The sequence below is a fragment of the Canis aureus genome, chromosome 21, assembly GCF_053574225.1.
Source record: "Canis aureus isolate CA01 chromosome 21, VMU_Caureus_v.1.0, whole genome shotgun sequence".
Classification (NCBI taxonomy): domain Eukaryota; kingdom Metazoa; phylum Chordata; class Mammalia; order Carnivora; family Canidae; genus Canis; species Canis aureus.
Genome location: NC_135631.1, coordinates 6,290,106 through 6,304,395, shown reverse-complemented (window position 1 = coordinate 6,304,395; position 14,290 = coordinate 6,290,106). Strand labels below are relative to the sequence as shown.

Below are 14,290 nucleotides of genomic sequence, written 5' to 3'. Positions count from 1 at the left end.
ATTTTCATAATTTTTAATGTCCTTTTCTGTTTACAATAAAAACAAACCTTCGATTAATAATGACAATGAAGGTGAAAATTGTCCTTGTTTTTTTTCTCCTAGGAGTGATGGTTCAGAATTCACTAAGTCAGTCTTCATGGAGACCTTATTGAACATAACTACCATGGGTAATGATAAAACTGAGGCACAGAATGCCTAAGCCTCTTACTTGCTGTCACTCAGCTAAAAAGTGGGTCTGGGGTTTGAAGCCAGGCAGGGTTACTCCAGAGCTCTTTACATGTGCAATCTAGCATGGACTATATTCAAATAATAACGTAACTCAACAACTAAGAGGACTGGGCTCTGAGTTTATTATTAGCTCTTTCTGCGTAGAAAGCACCTGAGATGATCTGTGCCCTGAGACAAAAGCCTGAGGATCTAAATGGACCCTTCTCTTAACTTAGTGCACCCACTGCCATCAGGAGCAGCACAGCAGCTCTGCTTCACTCTACAGAAGCAGCTATGCGATTCCCAGAGCTGTGCTCAACACTAGGTTCCAAGTGACCCCAATCCATTGAAAAGGTGCTAGATTCCTCTGCAAGAGAGTGAGTTTCCCTGTATTCTGGACCATCTTGACAAGATGGTTCCATTGCTGTCTGAAAATCATTAAATCATTTCCTACTCACATCTTAGACTGGAGGGTTCATAAATATTTTCTGTAAAGGCAGGCAGTAAATATTTCAGGTGTTGTGAGCCATACAGCTTTTGTTGCAATTATTCAACTCTGCCCTTGCAGTGCAAAAGCAGAGAGACAAAAACGTGTAACTGTATTCCAATAAAACTTTACTTACAGAAGCAGAGGGCCAGCAGACCTCTGCCCTAGACTATGAGCTCTTCCAGGAGGCTTGTGTCTTTATCTTTGTAATTTCACCCCTAGCAGTAAAAATTGTCCTGATTTTACCAAAGAGGAAATTGGTCACAGACATTGACTTATGAGGAAGACGGGCATAGAACAACTGGCTGTGGGGTGTATTTTCTCGAGAACATGTTAGATCTGAGCGAGTTGGGGAAACCAAAGCAAGCACAAAGCAAAAAAAGGACCTTGTCTTCACAAACATTCCCAAATGGCTTAGGTCCCAGTAAACTTGTCTCTGCGGGGTGAGTTCTAAACAACTTGAAATTATGAGGTTGAACTGGACATTGCAGCTCTAAGTTGCATTTCAAGGGCTCCCAGGAACTCAGAGCAGGGAGGCGATCTTGGATTTGCACACCGTGTTTTCCCCGCTCTGGTGTATGTAGTTCCTTAGCCCAAGACCCCAAGACGGGTTACACACTCGTCTGAAAATAAAGCCTTTTGTTTATTCCCAAGGGAGCATCCTTCACAGGCTTTCTGGACTTGGGGGGACCTGAGAGAGTTTTACAGAATGGGATTTAGTCACAAAACGGGTGATTTGCAAGCCTACTTCTTTTTTGTTTTTTTATTTATTTTATTTATTTTTGTTTTTTATTTATTTATGATAGTCACAGAGAGAGAGAAGCAGAGGGAGAAGCAGGCTCCATGCACCGGGAGCCCGACGTGGGATTCGATCCCCGGTCTCCAGGATCGCGCCCTGGGCCAAAGGCAGGCGCCAAACCGCTGCGCCACCCAGGGATCCCTGCAAGCCTACTTCTAAGTCGAGTCCTATACGCTTGCCCCATTCTTATCCTGCGTCTTAGAATTACTAAACACTCTGAGTTTCAGCTTCTGCATCTATAAAATGGGCGCAAAGCGCCTAGCCTGCCGCCGCTTAATTGAATCAATGACCTTGCGCTGGGCACGTGGTCAGCGCTCAGAGCACCGTGGCCGCACCCCGAGTCCTCATGCCCGGCCCCCAGGGGCGGGACCAAGTGTGCGGGCGCAGAGCTGCACGCGGGCCACCCCCACCCGGGCACCCACGGCCCCGCTGCCCAGGCCGAGCGCCGCCACTTCCGCCGGACTCTCGCCCGAAGGCGCTCCTTCGGGCCGCTTCCGGCCACGCGAGCCACAGGACCCGCCCCGCCCCGCGGTGGGCGGGGCCCGAGGGCGGCCACGCCCCCCGCTTCCGGCTCCCTTTCGGCGGTGCCTGGCAGCGCCTAGCCTCTGCCGGCTCGGGCCGGAGCTGCCCCGCCCTCCTGGGCCCGCCTCCCGTGACATCATTTCCGGGGCGGGGCGGGCCGGGCGGGGCGCCAGCTGGGGCGGCTGCCTTGAGCAGCAGCTCGGGTGCGCTGACTCCGCTGCCCGCCACGTCTCTGCGCGGGGCCGCGGGCACTTCCCCGCCGTCCGACGGCCGCCCGGCCGCCGCAGGCCTGCCGCGCCCGGGTAAGGGGCCCGCGCCGCCGGCCGGGGAGCTGTTGTCACGGCTGCCTGAACCGGCTTGCGAGCGAAAGAGGGAGGTAGGGGCACGGAGGCAGGGGGGGACCGAGAAGAGATTAGCGGGGGCGCAGGTGCCAGACGAGGGGACAGGAGAGAGGAGGACGCGGAGGGGGTCAGTCGGGGCACGCAGGGGGGACCGAGAGGCCGGAGGGAGGAGCAGGAGGAGGGCTGCAAGGGAGACGCCCGGCTGGTTCGCTGGTCCGGCAGCGGAGGATGGGAGAGTCGGGACACTCCCATAGGCGCGGGGACCTGGAAGGTCTTCCCGGGGCAAGGCTGGGCCCCAGGAAGTGCTGCCCTGCAGGAAGGAGGTGGCCCTTTGGATGCCCCAGGCCTTCCCCAGGCCCCGCACCGCGGAGGGGGTTGTGCCTTTCCATCTGCCTGCCTCCCTCCCCCCGGTGAGCCTGGTCGCGTGCAGTTACCCATCGGCTGACAGGAGGAAGCGGCATCCACATGGTTTGCCATGAGACATGAACATCGTGCTTAGAAATCTGCCTCTACCGACGTGCAGCTATTTTTACCCCCCGGAGGGAGCATCTCCAAAAATTGCAATAAAATCGGTGAGGAAAGTAAAATACAGATTGTCCTCTTATATGCTGGACTTGCTTCACGGACAAAGGAATGCCAGATTTGTCCACGTTGCTAACAAAAACTAGCCTTCCATCAGCATTTAGCTGTGATACCAAAACTTAGAGAAACCAGGAAGCAAGTAGTGTAATTAAGATGATATCCGCTTCTCCAGGTTTCCATCTGCCACGTATACACATCCTTTAGACCACAGGGCAATGTCTGTATACACAAAACCATGAGCCTGTGTTCCTTGGGTTCTGCTGCCAAAGTTCAGCCAGGTGACGTGTCAGTATTAGGTATCTGTGTGCCCTGCATCTATTACTGCAGTTCCTGCTTCTTGGTCTATATAGTTTCTCCAGCTTGGAGTAGGGGCCCAGGCCATCCTGCTAGTGATTGAAATCCTGCTAGAGTGCCAGAATGTGGGAGTAACACTTACAATCCTTTACCAAGCCTAAGGATTACTTGCATTGGATCTTAGGAACCCGTTTGGACCAGAAAAAGGAATCCAGCAATTTGGAGTCTGATTCCATGTGACTTGCACACAGCATTCAGCATTATAACAAGCAGGTTCATAAAAAAGAGTTTTTTTTAAAAAAAATCAAGCCAAGGTTGGGAACACAAGAATTCAGAAACAGGGGCACCTGGGTGGCTCAGTGGTTGAGCATCTCCCTTTGGCTCAGGTCATAATCCTGGGGTCCTGGGATCAAGTCCCACATCAGGTTCCCTTCAAGGAGCCTGCTTCTTCCCCCCTCCCATGTCTCTGGCTCTCTCTGTATCTCTTATGAATAAGCAAATAAAATCTTTTTTAAAAATTTCAGAAACAGGAGGTATTGGGAGGCATCACAAGATCATGGACCAAAATAGGATCAGGAAGTTGACACCTAGGGCCACAGTCTGGGGGTGTCTTTCTGATGGAGTGTCACCTGGCTCAAGGGGTGCTACCTCCTCCCAGCAGAATTTGTGGGGAGCTGACTGCTGAAAAAGAGGGACTCCCAACACCAGCCTAACTCCTGTCTTTCTATCTGCAGGTCTTCCACTTCATAATAACTTAATTCTTTCTTGTTTATTCCCTCTTGCCCCAGGGTCTCTTTCCTTTCCATCCACTGTAGTCTGAAACCTTGGTGTACCCAGTCTCCCTGCACCCTAATAATGTGAGCCCCTCACTTAAGGCTCACTGAAGCATTTGCAGGACAAACTATTATTTTAAATCTTGTTGAGGGTTTGCCATTGTGAGTCAACTCACAAAGATGAGTGCAGGTCCCCACACGTGAATCTTGACATTTAGAATATGCTTTTGGAAAATGGAGGCAGGACCATTCCAGAGAGATGAAGTCATGGCCCAACTAGGGCCCGTTCTGGAGTCTAAGGCGGTCAATTCCCGTTTCTGTGGGAGTGATCACTAGTCCCACCGCCTGGGAGTGAATAGCAATGATGGTATCCAGTAGAAGTTTCCTAAGAAACTTGTGGAGTTTCTTGACATAGTCTTAGAGAAATGCACCATGTATGCGTTCACCCTTGTGTTTCTAACTGTGTGTGCAATAGCACACACATGCATGTATACATATGTGGCGGTATGTGGGCATGTGTGTGCCTATACATGTGTGTAGCTGGATATGCATGCAGTTGTATGCACACATAAGTGTGACTGCATGTGTGTGCATGTGCATTGTGCATGTGTGCGGCTGTGTGTGCCCTTGTGGGTGTTTGTATGAGGGAGTGGGCCCATGGTGGTCCTCACACATCACCACCTACTAATATCTGTCACAGTAGGAGGTGATGAGCTATTTCTTAGTCTCCCGAGTTTACCTTAAATATTCATCAATGAGAGAATCGTGGACCAGAATATCTTTGCATTACAACTATCCTCCTGGTTCCTCTAAAGTTTTGGTTGGCTCTAGAAAAATACAACTCCTGGTATATAAATTATGGAGTTTCTCTAAATTATTAAAATCTCCATGTGAAACTGTATATATCCAGTGGGGTTATTTCTGTCCCTTTCTTCCCATAGTTCAAAATACTCAATTCATTGTTTTCTTTCATGAGCCTTTCAGAAATGTTTTCCAAAACTGTTACATGCTTGTGTGAAAAAAAATGCATTTGTTTGTTTGTTTGTTTATTTAGAAGTAGAAGATGGAAATCACCAGTATACGTATTTTCCCCAGGCATAACCATCATCATGTTCTTGTGTAAATCTCTGTAGACCCCTTAACAAATGTCTGTTTAAGTAAAAAGGATCATGGTGTGTATACTATCGTATGATCTGCTTTTTCAATCATTTTTTTTTTTTTTTATGATAGGCACACAGTGAGAGAGAGAGAGAGAGAGGCAGAGACACAGGCAGAGGGAGAAGCAGGCTCCATGCACCGGGAGCCCGACGTGGGATTCGATCCCGGGTCTCTAGGATCGCGCCCTGGGCCAAAGACAGGCGCTAAACTGCTGCGCCACCCAGGGATCCCTGCTTTTTCAATCATTAATGATACATGCTGCACATCTTCCCATGTCAATAAATAGGAAACTATATCTTTTTTTAAGATTTACTTTTAAGCAATCTCCACTCGATGCGGGGCTTAACCTCACAACCCCGGGATCAAGCGCCACACGCTCCCCTGAGTCAGCCAGGAAGTTATATGTTTTTGAGCAGCCGCCATGATATTTGTTTCTTTTTTTTAAGGTTTTACTTATTTATTCATGAGAGACACACAGAGAGGCAGAGACACAGGCAGAGGGAGAAGCAGGCACCATGCAGGAAGCCTGATGAGGGACTTGATCCCAGGACTCCAGGATCACGCCCTGAGCAGAAGGAAAACGCTCCACTGCTGAGCCACCCAGGCATCCCAGCCACCATAGTATTTGATATGTGGGTGGGACTGTATCCCTATGTAACCATTCCATTCTGTTTTGCTGTTATAAATAATGCCACGATTAACATCTTTTTAGACCTCCATCTTTAAACATCCATCCAGTTGCTTTCTTTGAAGAAATCCAGCAGTAGAAAGTGCTACATCAGAAGTCTTGACTTTGAAAGTTCTAATACACATTATCAGCTTCCCAGCATGATCATCTATTTAGTGCTGCTGTTTCAGTGCCTCCCTTCTCCCTGGATTTTTTCCCTAAGCTTTTCCTAAGAAGTATTTACTCTTTTTCAAATCCTAGATGCGTCTGTTCCCAGAGTGGAGCATCTGTCCATGTCCTACATCTGCCGCAAAGCATGCCATGGCCTGCGAGTGCTCCCCGAAGTTGCTCTTACCTCCTGCAAAGCCAGACCTCACCCAGAACGCACACAGTGCCAAGCCCACAACTCTCCAAGGAAGCAAACAGCCCAGCCAGGGAGCATGCCCTAAGCAACTCCCTCTGGTGAGTGTCTGTGGCCCTGCGTGTTAGCACAGTATCGGGATAGTGAGCCCAGAGAGGGCCACAAGAGGGCTTTGCTGCAGGTGGAAAAAAGAAAGAGCAAAGCCCAGAGGGCTGAGCTTTCCCATAACCAGGAGGGGCCCATTCTGTGGCACTTCACTGTCTGGGGTTCTGCCTTCCGAGGTAGACCAGGAGCGTGGGCCACGAGCTGGGATGGACAGGCGGGGCTGGGAGCATGTGGTCCTCTAGGCCATCTTCTGTTCTCGTGACACAAATGCCAGACACCTCGAGAGGTTTTCTCTTGCCCTCTTGTTGAGATCTTACAATGCCTGCATGGGCCCATCCTGCTGCACAAGCAGGGTATGTTGGCCCTCACGGATGCCAGGGTTGGAGGAGGAACCGCCGAGCAGCAGTGGCCCAGGAGGAGATAGACAAGAGGCTGCCCAGACCACAAACAAGACAGTCTGTGTCTGTCCTGCATTCATGCAATCTATTCAGCACGGTGGATTGGTCCCCCTGTCCCTTAGCAGGATTATCAGCTTTGAAGTTCATCCAAGTGCTAGAGCTGGGTTGGCAAACTATGGCCTGTGGGCCAAATCCTTCCTGCTGCCTGTTTTTGTAAATAAAGTTTTATTGGGACACAGCCACACTCATTGTTTACAAAGGCCCACAGCCCTTTTGCACTAGAGCAGCAGACTTCAGTAGCTGAGACAAAGACTGCGTGGACCCCAGAAATCTAAAACATCTGCTGCCTTGCTCTTTACAGAAAAAATTTGCCAACCTTGCCCTGGAGATTTGTAGTAAGAGGGGTGTAGCAGAAGGCGCTAGGGCCTGGAGTACATTCAGGAAGCCTTAGTCACATCATCCCAGTACAGCGGACCCCAGATCCAGGCCTCACACACAGGGAGCATGCTGGGTTCAGCAGTGGTAGCATTTTAAATGCATTCAGTAGATGTGACTGGCCAAAGAAAGAGTCATTTAAATGCATTTATTAGTTTTTTTCTTTATAAATGCATTTATTTACCGAAAGCCCAGCTGCATTGCCTCAGCTCATGGGGTAAGTGTAGGTTCTTTGTCCCTGAAACCTTCCAGTTTCAATTCTTTCTTCTCATGGTGTCGGCCTGTTTCTTCTCTCCCCACCCTCCCCCACTTGTTTCTGTCAGAACAAAGAATGCCTTTGCACTCTAGAGAACAGATGCAGATCTGTAGCCTGTAGGACTGAGTCCTCTAGACCTGTAAGCTACCAAGAGCCCTTACGGACAGTTTTGGATAGAACGTACAATTTGAGGCTAAAAAACAGCTAGGGACGCTTGCAAAGGTGTGAGAAGCATCAAAGAATGCACCAGCCTTCCAGAAGAGGTGGTGCTCCAGGGGGTTTTCCAGTCTTGGAATCACTTTACCACAATCTCCTCTGATCACAGGAGGCAGAAAGCCGCCATGTGGCCACCCTCCATTCATCCCTTTCTGCTGCACAGGGGCTGCTTGGCATAGCTCCCAGCAGGACTGGAAGTGCTTGTTGGGATGGACTGGTGGCTAAGCCTGGTGCTGGGTTGGAACCTTCAGGTATTCCACATGCCCAGTGGGACTGGGACCACTGGGAAAGAGGTAGCAGGGCCAGATTTAGAAGGCTACCTTGGCTGTGTTAATGAGTTTGGGGGTTATCTTGGGATAGTATGGGATTTAAGCAGTGGAGACAAGGTCACCTTTGTGGGTTACAGGATCTTTCTGGAAGCTGTGTGGGGGCATGTGCATCAGGGCTGGGGTAGGGATGCTTGAAGGTGATTCATTTGTGACTCAGGGCTCATGGGAAGACAGCGAGCCTGCCGTAACCGCCAGGAGCTGGCCTAATCACAGGGCAGTGGACAGCCTCCATGCCAGGTGAAGAATTGATCAGGACATTTTCACTTAGTGTGACTTGAGGGCCTTCCAAGATGTTCTCTGCAACCCAGGAACTTCATGGTGAGGGCCAATGGAAAGACCAAAGGTCTTGGGTGTCTTCAGGCAGGACTGATTTTGGAGGTGTCTTCAGGAGCTCCAGACTCCTCGCCTGCCCTGCAGCTCCCAGCATGCCTGTGTTCTATATTCCCTGTGCTCAAATTGAGTGTTTAGTCCATGGGACCACCCATGACTGCACGTGACCGCGTCATAGCCTAGAGAGGAGACGTGGGCCTTTCAGGCAGCTACGCGGGACTCAGGCAGGTGAGGGCTGAGGACAGGTTCAGGGCACACCCAGGACCAGCAGGGCAGGAAGCAATGGGATGCTTGAGGCCAGTGGGCCCCTCTACTCCCCACTGCACCCCTGCAGTGAGGGACCCCAGCCTGCCAGCATACTGGAGGGCCCCAGGGTAAGGGTGGGGAGACTCTTGTGTACTCAGGAAGCCGGCTCTGGCTGGATCCAGTCCTCCTCCTGGTGAAGCTCAGCGTCATGGCATTTCTGGAAGTTTCTGCAACCAGCTGGGTGACTAGATCCTCACAACTACCTCTGTCTCTTGCAGTGGCACCCCCCTGGTCCAGTCCTGCAGCCTCCTGTGGCCTTGTCCCCTCCTGCCTGCATTACTACCCCTGCCACCTCCTTGCTGGGCTCCGCTCATGCCTGCCCCTCATCTGTCCCTCCTGCCCAAGCACCTGCTGTGCTAGTGACACACCTGCCTCAGGCCTGCAGGGGCTTCCCCCACACATCCCAACTGCCTGGTGGTGGACTGCCAATCTCTGATCTAATCCCAGCTCTCAGCCTCTGGCCCTGCCGCTGTCATCTACTCTCTCACTCGCCTCCCCCACCTCTTCCCCACCAAGTGGATCCCATCCCTTGTTTCAGAACATGGCTCATGTGTTGCTTTCCCAGGAAGCCTTCCCTGGCCACGCCCCTCCACCCACCAGAATTCAGTGCCCCCTCCGAGCCCCACAGCACTCTGTCCTTCCCCACCCACCTTTGGGGCCTCCACACAGAGGATCAGGCTTCCACTTACAGGTCAAGGCCTTCCCATGTGCCATGCCCTGCCTGCTTCCAGGCACTGAGTCACACCTGCTCTGTGCTTGCAGCAGCGTGCAGTGACCTCTTTCTGTGTCTCCTACGGGATGGCAAGCTGCCTGGAGGAAGGAGTTGTGTGGCTTTCATCTTTTTGTTCTGTTTGCACTGCTCAGCACATGAGCAGGGAATCAGGGAGTATTGGTTGAATGGAGGGGTGGATGGATGATGGATGGATAGATGGGTGGGTGGTGAATGGGTGGATGGATGGATGGATGGGTGGGTGGGTGGTGAATGGATGAGTGAGTGGTAAATGGGTGGTGCATGAATGGGGTGAATGGATAGATGGATAGATGTTGGATAGGTGGATTGATGGGTGGGTGGATCATAGATGGGTGAATGGATGACACATGATGAATAGATGAATCTAGATCGATGGATCAATCGATCGATCAATAGATAAATGAATGCTTTCTCCCATGTGAGTCAGAGGATGCCTGGGTGGCTCATTCAGTGAAGCGTCTGCCTTCATCTCAGGTCATGGTCCCAGGGTCCTGGGATCAAGTCCCACATTGGGTTCCCTGCTCCTCAGGGAGCCTGCCTATCCCTCTCCCTCTGCCTGCTGCTCCCCCTGCTTGTGCTCTCACTCTTTCTTTCTCTCTCTGTCAAATAAATTTTTAAAATCTTAAAAAAAAAAAAAGGTGCGGTTGGCTATCATGGGGTGTACAGAAGTAGCTTGGTCCAGATATACATGATCTTGGCTGATCCTGATTACCAAAAGACCTTGACCTCTCTCTACTGCTCTTTCACACTAGGATCTCTGGGTAGGAAGGTCGGTCAAGGCATGCTTTAAACCCATCAAATGCAGGCACAGAGCAGATCACTAGACCACCATGGTTAAGACGTATCACACTTCCTGGGCGCCAGGCCTTGGTCTAAACACTCAGCTTGGTTTGCACCCTGGTCCTTGCCAGAACCCTCCATGACAGGTACCGTGCCATGCCCCATGTCCCAGGTGAGGCTGTGCATTACTGACCAGACACCTTCTTTCTTGACCACAGACCCTTCAGCCAAGCAGCAGGGAACCATTAGCAGCCTGAGGATTGGCCAGCTGGGAGCCTCAGGGACCGCCCAGCCTTGCTCCTGGGTCACCCAAAAGATGTGGACAGCCCTTGTGCTCGTTTGGATTTCCTTCTTGTCCTTATCTAAGAGCCAAGTGTCAACTCAGGATTCATGTAAGTGAGAAAGCTCTGTGACTGCTGGTCAGGCCCACAGTGGTCCCAAAGCACCCTGAGCCCAAGGGATATATACAAGCCTAGGCTGGTGAGTTGGGGGCCCCAGTGCTGCCTGGATGCTGCTCTGGGGAGGGTTGTCAGGCCACGCTTCTTGGGGGCCAGCTTGGGTAGAAAGCCCCCAGGGGACTGGGCCTTTGAGTCCTGAGAGGGTCACTTGCTTGGCCCTGCAAAATCTTTTCTATAAATCTGATCTTCACTGGGGAATTCATCTGTTCATACATCAAATATTTCATTACACTCCTGCCGTGTGCCAGGCACTGTTCATCTCCAGAAATTCCTGCCACAAATTCTTTCGTAAAGCCAAGAATTCTTTTATGGTGTGACTATCTGGGCAATGATTTACTGCTTTGTAAACTTAGGTGTGTGTTTGATGGGTTTTGTTAATAGTGATTCACACCTCTACGGTGAGACTTTCACTCTGTTTTGGGAATCGGATCAAAGAGTGAAGCTCTCGAGCCTTCCAGGGGTTCAGAGGACGAGGAGTTTTCACATCCACTCTGCTGGGCAGCAGGCTTCATGTGCTCAGGGGGAAGATAAGAGGGAAGCGTGTTCACACATCACGTTTGTTCTCACCGAGCCAAGGGGAAAGCCACCCACGCCAGGCCAATAGGCCAGCAATTAAGACACTCTTTGAATCATCCACCTGCCCAGGACGAAAAGTGATGGTATCTCTTTCTTCTCCCTTTTCTGACTTTAAGGGCACTTACTCCCCAACCAGACGGATAATCCAGCCAAGATAAATGCATCTGTGATGACAGTTATAAGCATCCTTAATGGAACATCTAAAACAGTGTCTGTGGTGGCATCTTCTCCTGTCACCTTGGCTGCAGGGACTCCGGAGGCCAACCCCACCTCTCCTGTGGTCATAGCAGGGAGAACACTCAGGACAGACACGGGGACAGAAGGTCCCCCTGACCCAGTCACCTCCAGCCTGCCCCTGCCACCTGCCCTGACGTCATCAGCACGGCAGACTCTATCCTCCAGCACTGTCATCAGCACATCCCCAACGCAGGTGCCAAGAATAGCAGCTCTGACGACACCGGCCACTAGTGCTCAGACTGCCCCTGGGATGACACCAGGTGCCAACGGCCTGACAGGCACACAGGGCCCTTCCGAGCACATCCCTGGCAACTCCCCAGCCAGCCTGGCACCCTCCTTGAGTCCCCAAGCACTTAATGAGTCCATACAAGTCTCCACCATCCAGATGCCGATAGCCTGGCCTATGGATGGAACAGCAAGTGGGCCCACACCCACCCTCTTCAACACAACCTCAGAGCCCACCCGCATATCCGTGGCTTCTGTGGCTTCTGTGTCCACCACCACAGTGACCACCACCATGACACAAGCCCAGGAGCTGACTACCAGCACAGAGCCAGCACCTGCACCTCACACCAGCCCAACCCCCGAGGTGGAGGTCACGTCCCCCACGACACAGCCAAGCCCTGCTCCGTTGACCCGGGGAGCCACAGGACCAGGCACACCCGGGACACCAGAACAGGTGCTGCCTGAAACATCACCTGGTACTGCTTCCACCACCCTGACACCCGGGAGTTCAGGGGGCTCTAAGATGCCAACCACAGACTCGTGCTCGCTTAGCACCCAAGGCCAGTACCTGGTGGTCACCACCAAGCCCCTTTCCCAGTCTCTAGTAAACAAAGGCTTCCTCCTGGCGCTGCTCTTGCTCGGGGTGACTCTCTTCATCATAATTTTGGTTCTGTTTGCCCTACAAGCCTACGAGAGCTACAGGAAGAAGGAGTACACACAGGTAGACTATCTAATCAATGGGATGTACGCGGACTCAGAACTGTGAGGAGTCTGGGAGGCTGAGCCCACCCCTCCTTCCATTTTGCCTGAGACCAAACCCAGTGCTTCCAGATTCTTTTGGTGCAATTTGGAGCTATGCCGGACGCTTCAACACATTTACATGCTGTCAGACAAATTCCACGATCACTCGAGTTGCTGCTTTTTCATATTTATTTTTGTAAACAGTCATGTTCATGGAGCAGGCAGCGATCCCCCCGTGGGCGGGGCTGGCAGGGCCCCAAGGTGGATCCCGACCAGAATTAAAGCAATGACTGCTTTCCATTCAGCCCTGTGTCTCCCCATTTGTGTAGGCCGAGTCCTTCCAACCCTTACGTCGTGGTGAGCCTGCCTGGGACACGCATGATGGGGTTCGTGTTCATAAACACTTGCTGTAACCCCAGGCCCTGGGATCTGTTATGTCTGTGTAACTTTCTGGGGCTTCACTCTTTTTTTTTTTTTTTTTAAGATTTTATTTATTCATAGAGACACAGAGAGGGCGGGGGGCAGAGACACAGGCAGAGGGAGAAGCAGGCTCCCTGCAGGGAGCCTGATGTGGGACTCGATCCCGGGTCTCCAGGATCACGCCCTGGACTGAAGACAGGAGCTAAACTGAGCGTCCCTGGGCTGCCCTTGGGGCTTCACTCTTATGCCCACACCTGCCCTGCCCTTGGCGAGGAGCGTGCCAGCCTCTGGGCACCCCTGGCACCACATGCGGATGGGGCCTTCCCACAGACATCCTTTTGCTGAATTGTTTAGTGGTGCGTGCTTAGAGTCTGATCTGGGCACGAGAGAGCTGAAGCCAGCACTTTAACCACATGTGAGCTGCCCGGCATGGCGGGTCAGCCTGGACCTGCTCGGACTAGATTCTCAGTGAACCTGCATAGCTCACGCTGTGCACTCACCTCATGGAAACCCAATCAGCTCATGTGGCGGGACAGTCCTTACTAACACCTTGCCCTGTGTCACCCTAGAACACAGAGGAGCCCCCAGCGTGAGGGCACCCAGGGCCCTCTCCTGCGCAGGATGACGTTCCTGGGTTCCCGTGTTCCAAACAGCCCTCAGAGCCCACACAGGGGGGCTGTCATGTGTCCGTCAGGTACTTAACTGTCCTGGCTACTCATACTTCACACACTAACCCGCTTAACCTCCACCTTGACCCTAAGACAGAGGCATGGCCATCCCGACCCCACTGAGGCACAGAGGAACAGGAGACATACTCACCCCCTGAGAGCCAGAATCAGGGTTAAACCCATTCTGGAATCCTCCCTCTTTACTGACTCCCCTGCCCAGGTGGAGGTTGGCCTGCAGCCTTGCTCAGCCTACCTGCCCAAGGCAGTGAGAGCTGGTGGGCAACACATCAAACTGAGTCCCCAGACCAAGTGTGCAGTGGCCAACTGCGTGACTTGGAGCAAGTGTGGAATGCTCTGGAACTCCACTTCTTCATCTGTGGAATGGGGAGACCTAGAATCACCTAGAAATCCTGTAGGAGCCAAGGGAGGAGAAACAGAGTAGGGAGCAGGGATCAGAACACCCACGTGGTCCTCACCGCCTTCTAGCTCCTGCAGCCTGTCTGTTCTGCCTGTCTGTCTGTGGTCTGTCCACCAGCCCCCTTTCCCCTCTCAGGCCTCTGCCTGTCTCTGAGCCATGCCATGTGTCCTGGCAGCTAGGCCTCAACCAGCTTGTGCCTCTGGTTTCTCCCTTCCCCAGAGGACACCATCGCACACCGGAGCCCATCGCGTGCATGCTCATAGGTATTGGTGCTGGCTGTGGCTGGAAGGTGCTTGTTCCAGCCCCTGGCTCGTCATTCTTGCTCCTGGCCGGAGCTGCCACCCATCTTGCATCACTGTGCCCTGACAGCTGCTCTGCATTTCAGGGGAGAGCATCAGGACTTTGGAGCATGCCCTTTCTTCTGCCAGCCAGCGCTGGCAGCCTGCACCG

The 14,290-nt window shown here is 52.2% G+C and overlaps 1 protein-coding gene across 4 annotated transcripts; it reads left to right on the top strand.

Moving 5' to 3' along the window:
* The first annotated feature begins 2,159 nt into the window (after window positions 1-2,159).
* On the top strand, window positions 2,160-12,638 carry C21H11orf24 (chromosome 21 C11orf24 homolog). Of its 4 annotated transcripts, none has more exons than XM_077862675.1 (4): window positions 2,160-2,317; window positions 6,092-6,292; window positions 10,316-10,489; window positions 11,248-12,638. In XM_077862675.1, exons 3-4 carry the CDS (start codon window positions 10,414-10,416, stop codon window positions 12,357-12,359), a joined length of 1,188 nt encoding a protein of 395 aa, XP_077718801.1. In that variant the 5' UTR covers window positions 2,160-2,317; window positions 6,092-6,292; window positions 10,316-10,413; the 3' UTR covers window positions 12,360-12,638. The 4 variants fall into 4 exon arrangements, with proteins under 4 accessions (XP_077718801.1, XP_077718804.1, XP_077718803.1 ...); XM_077862677.1 differs by having other exon boundaries at window positions 2,247-2,391; XM_077862676.1 differs by lacking the exon at window positions 2,160-2,317 and adding an exon at window positions 2,612-2,928.
* The last annotated feature ends 1,652 nt before the right edge of the window (window positions 12,639-14,290 follow it).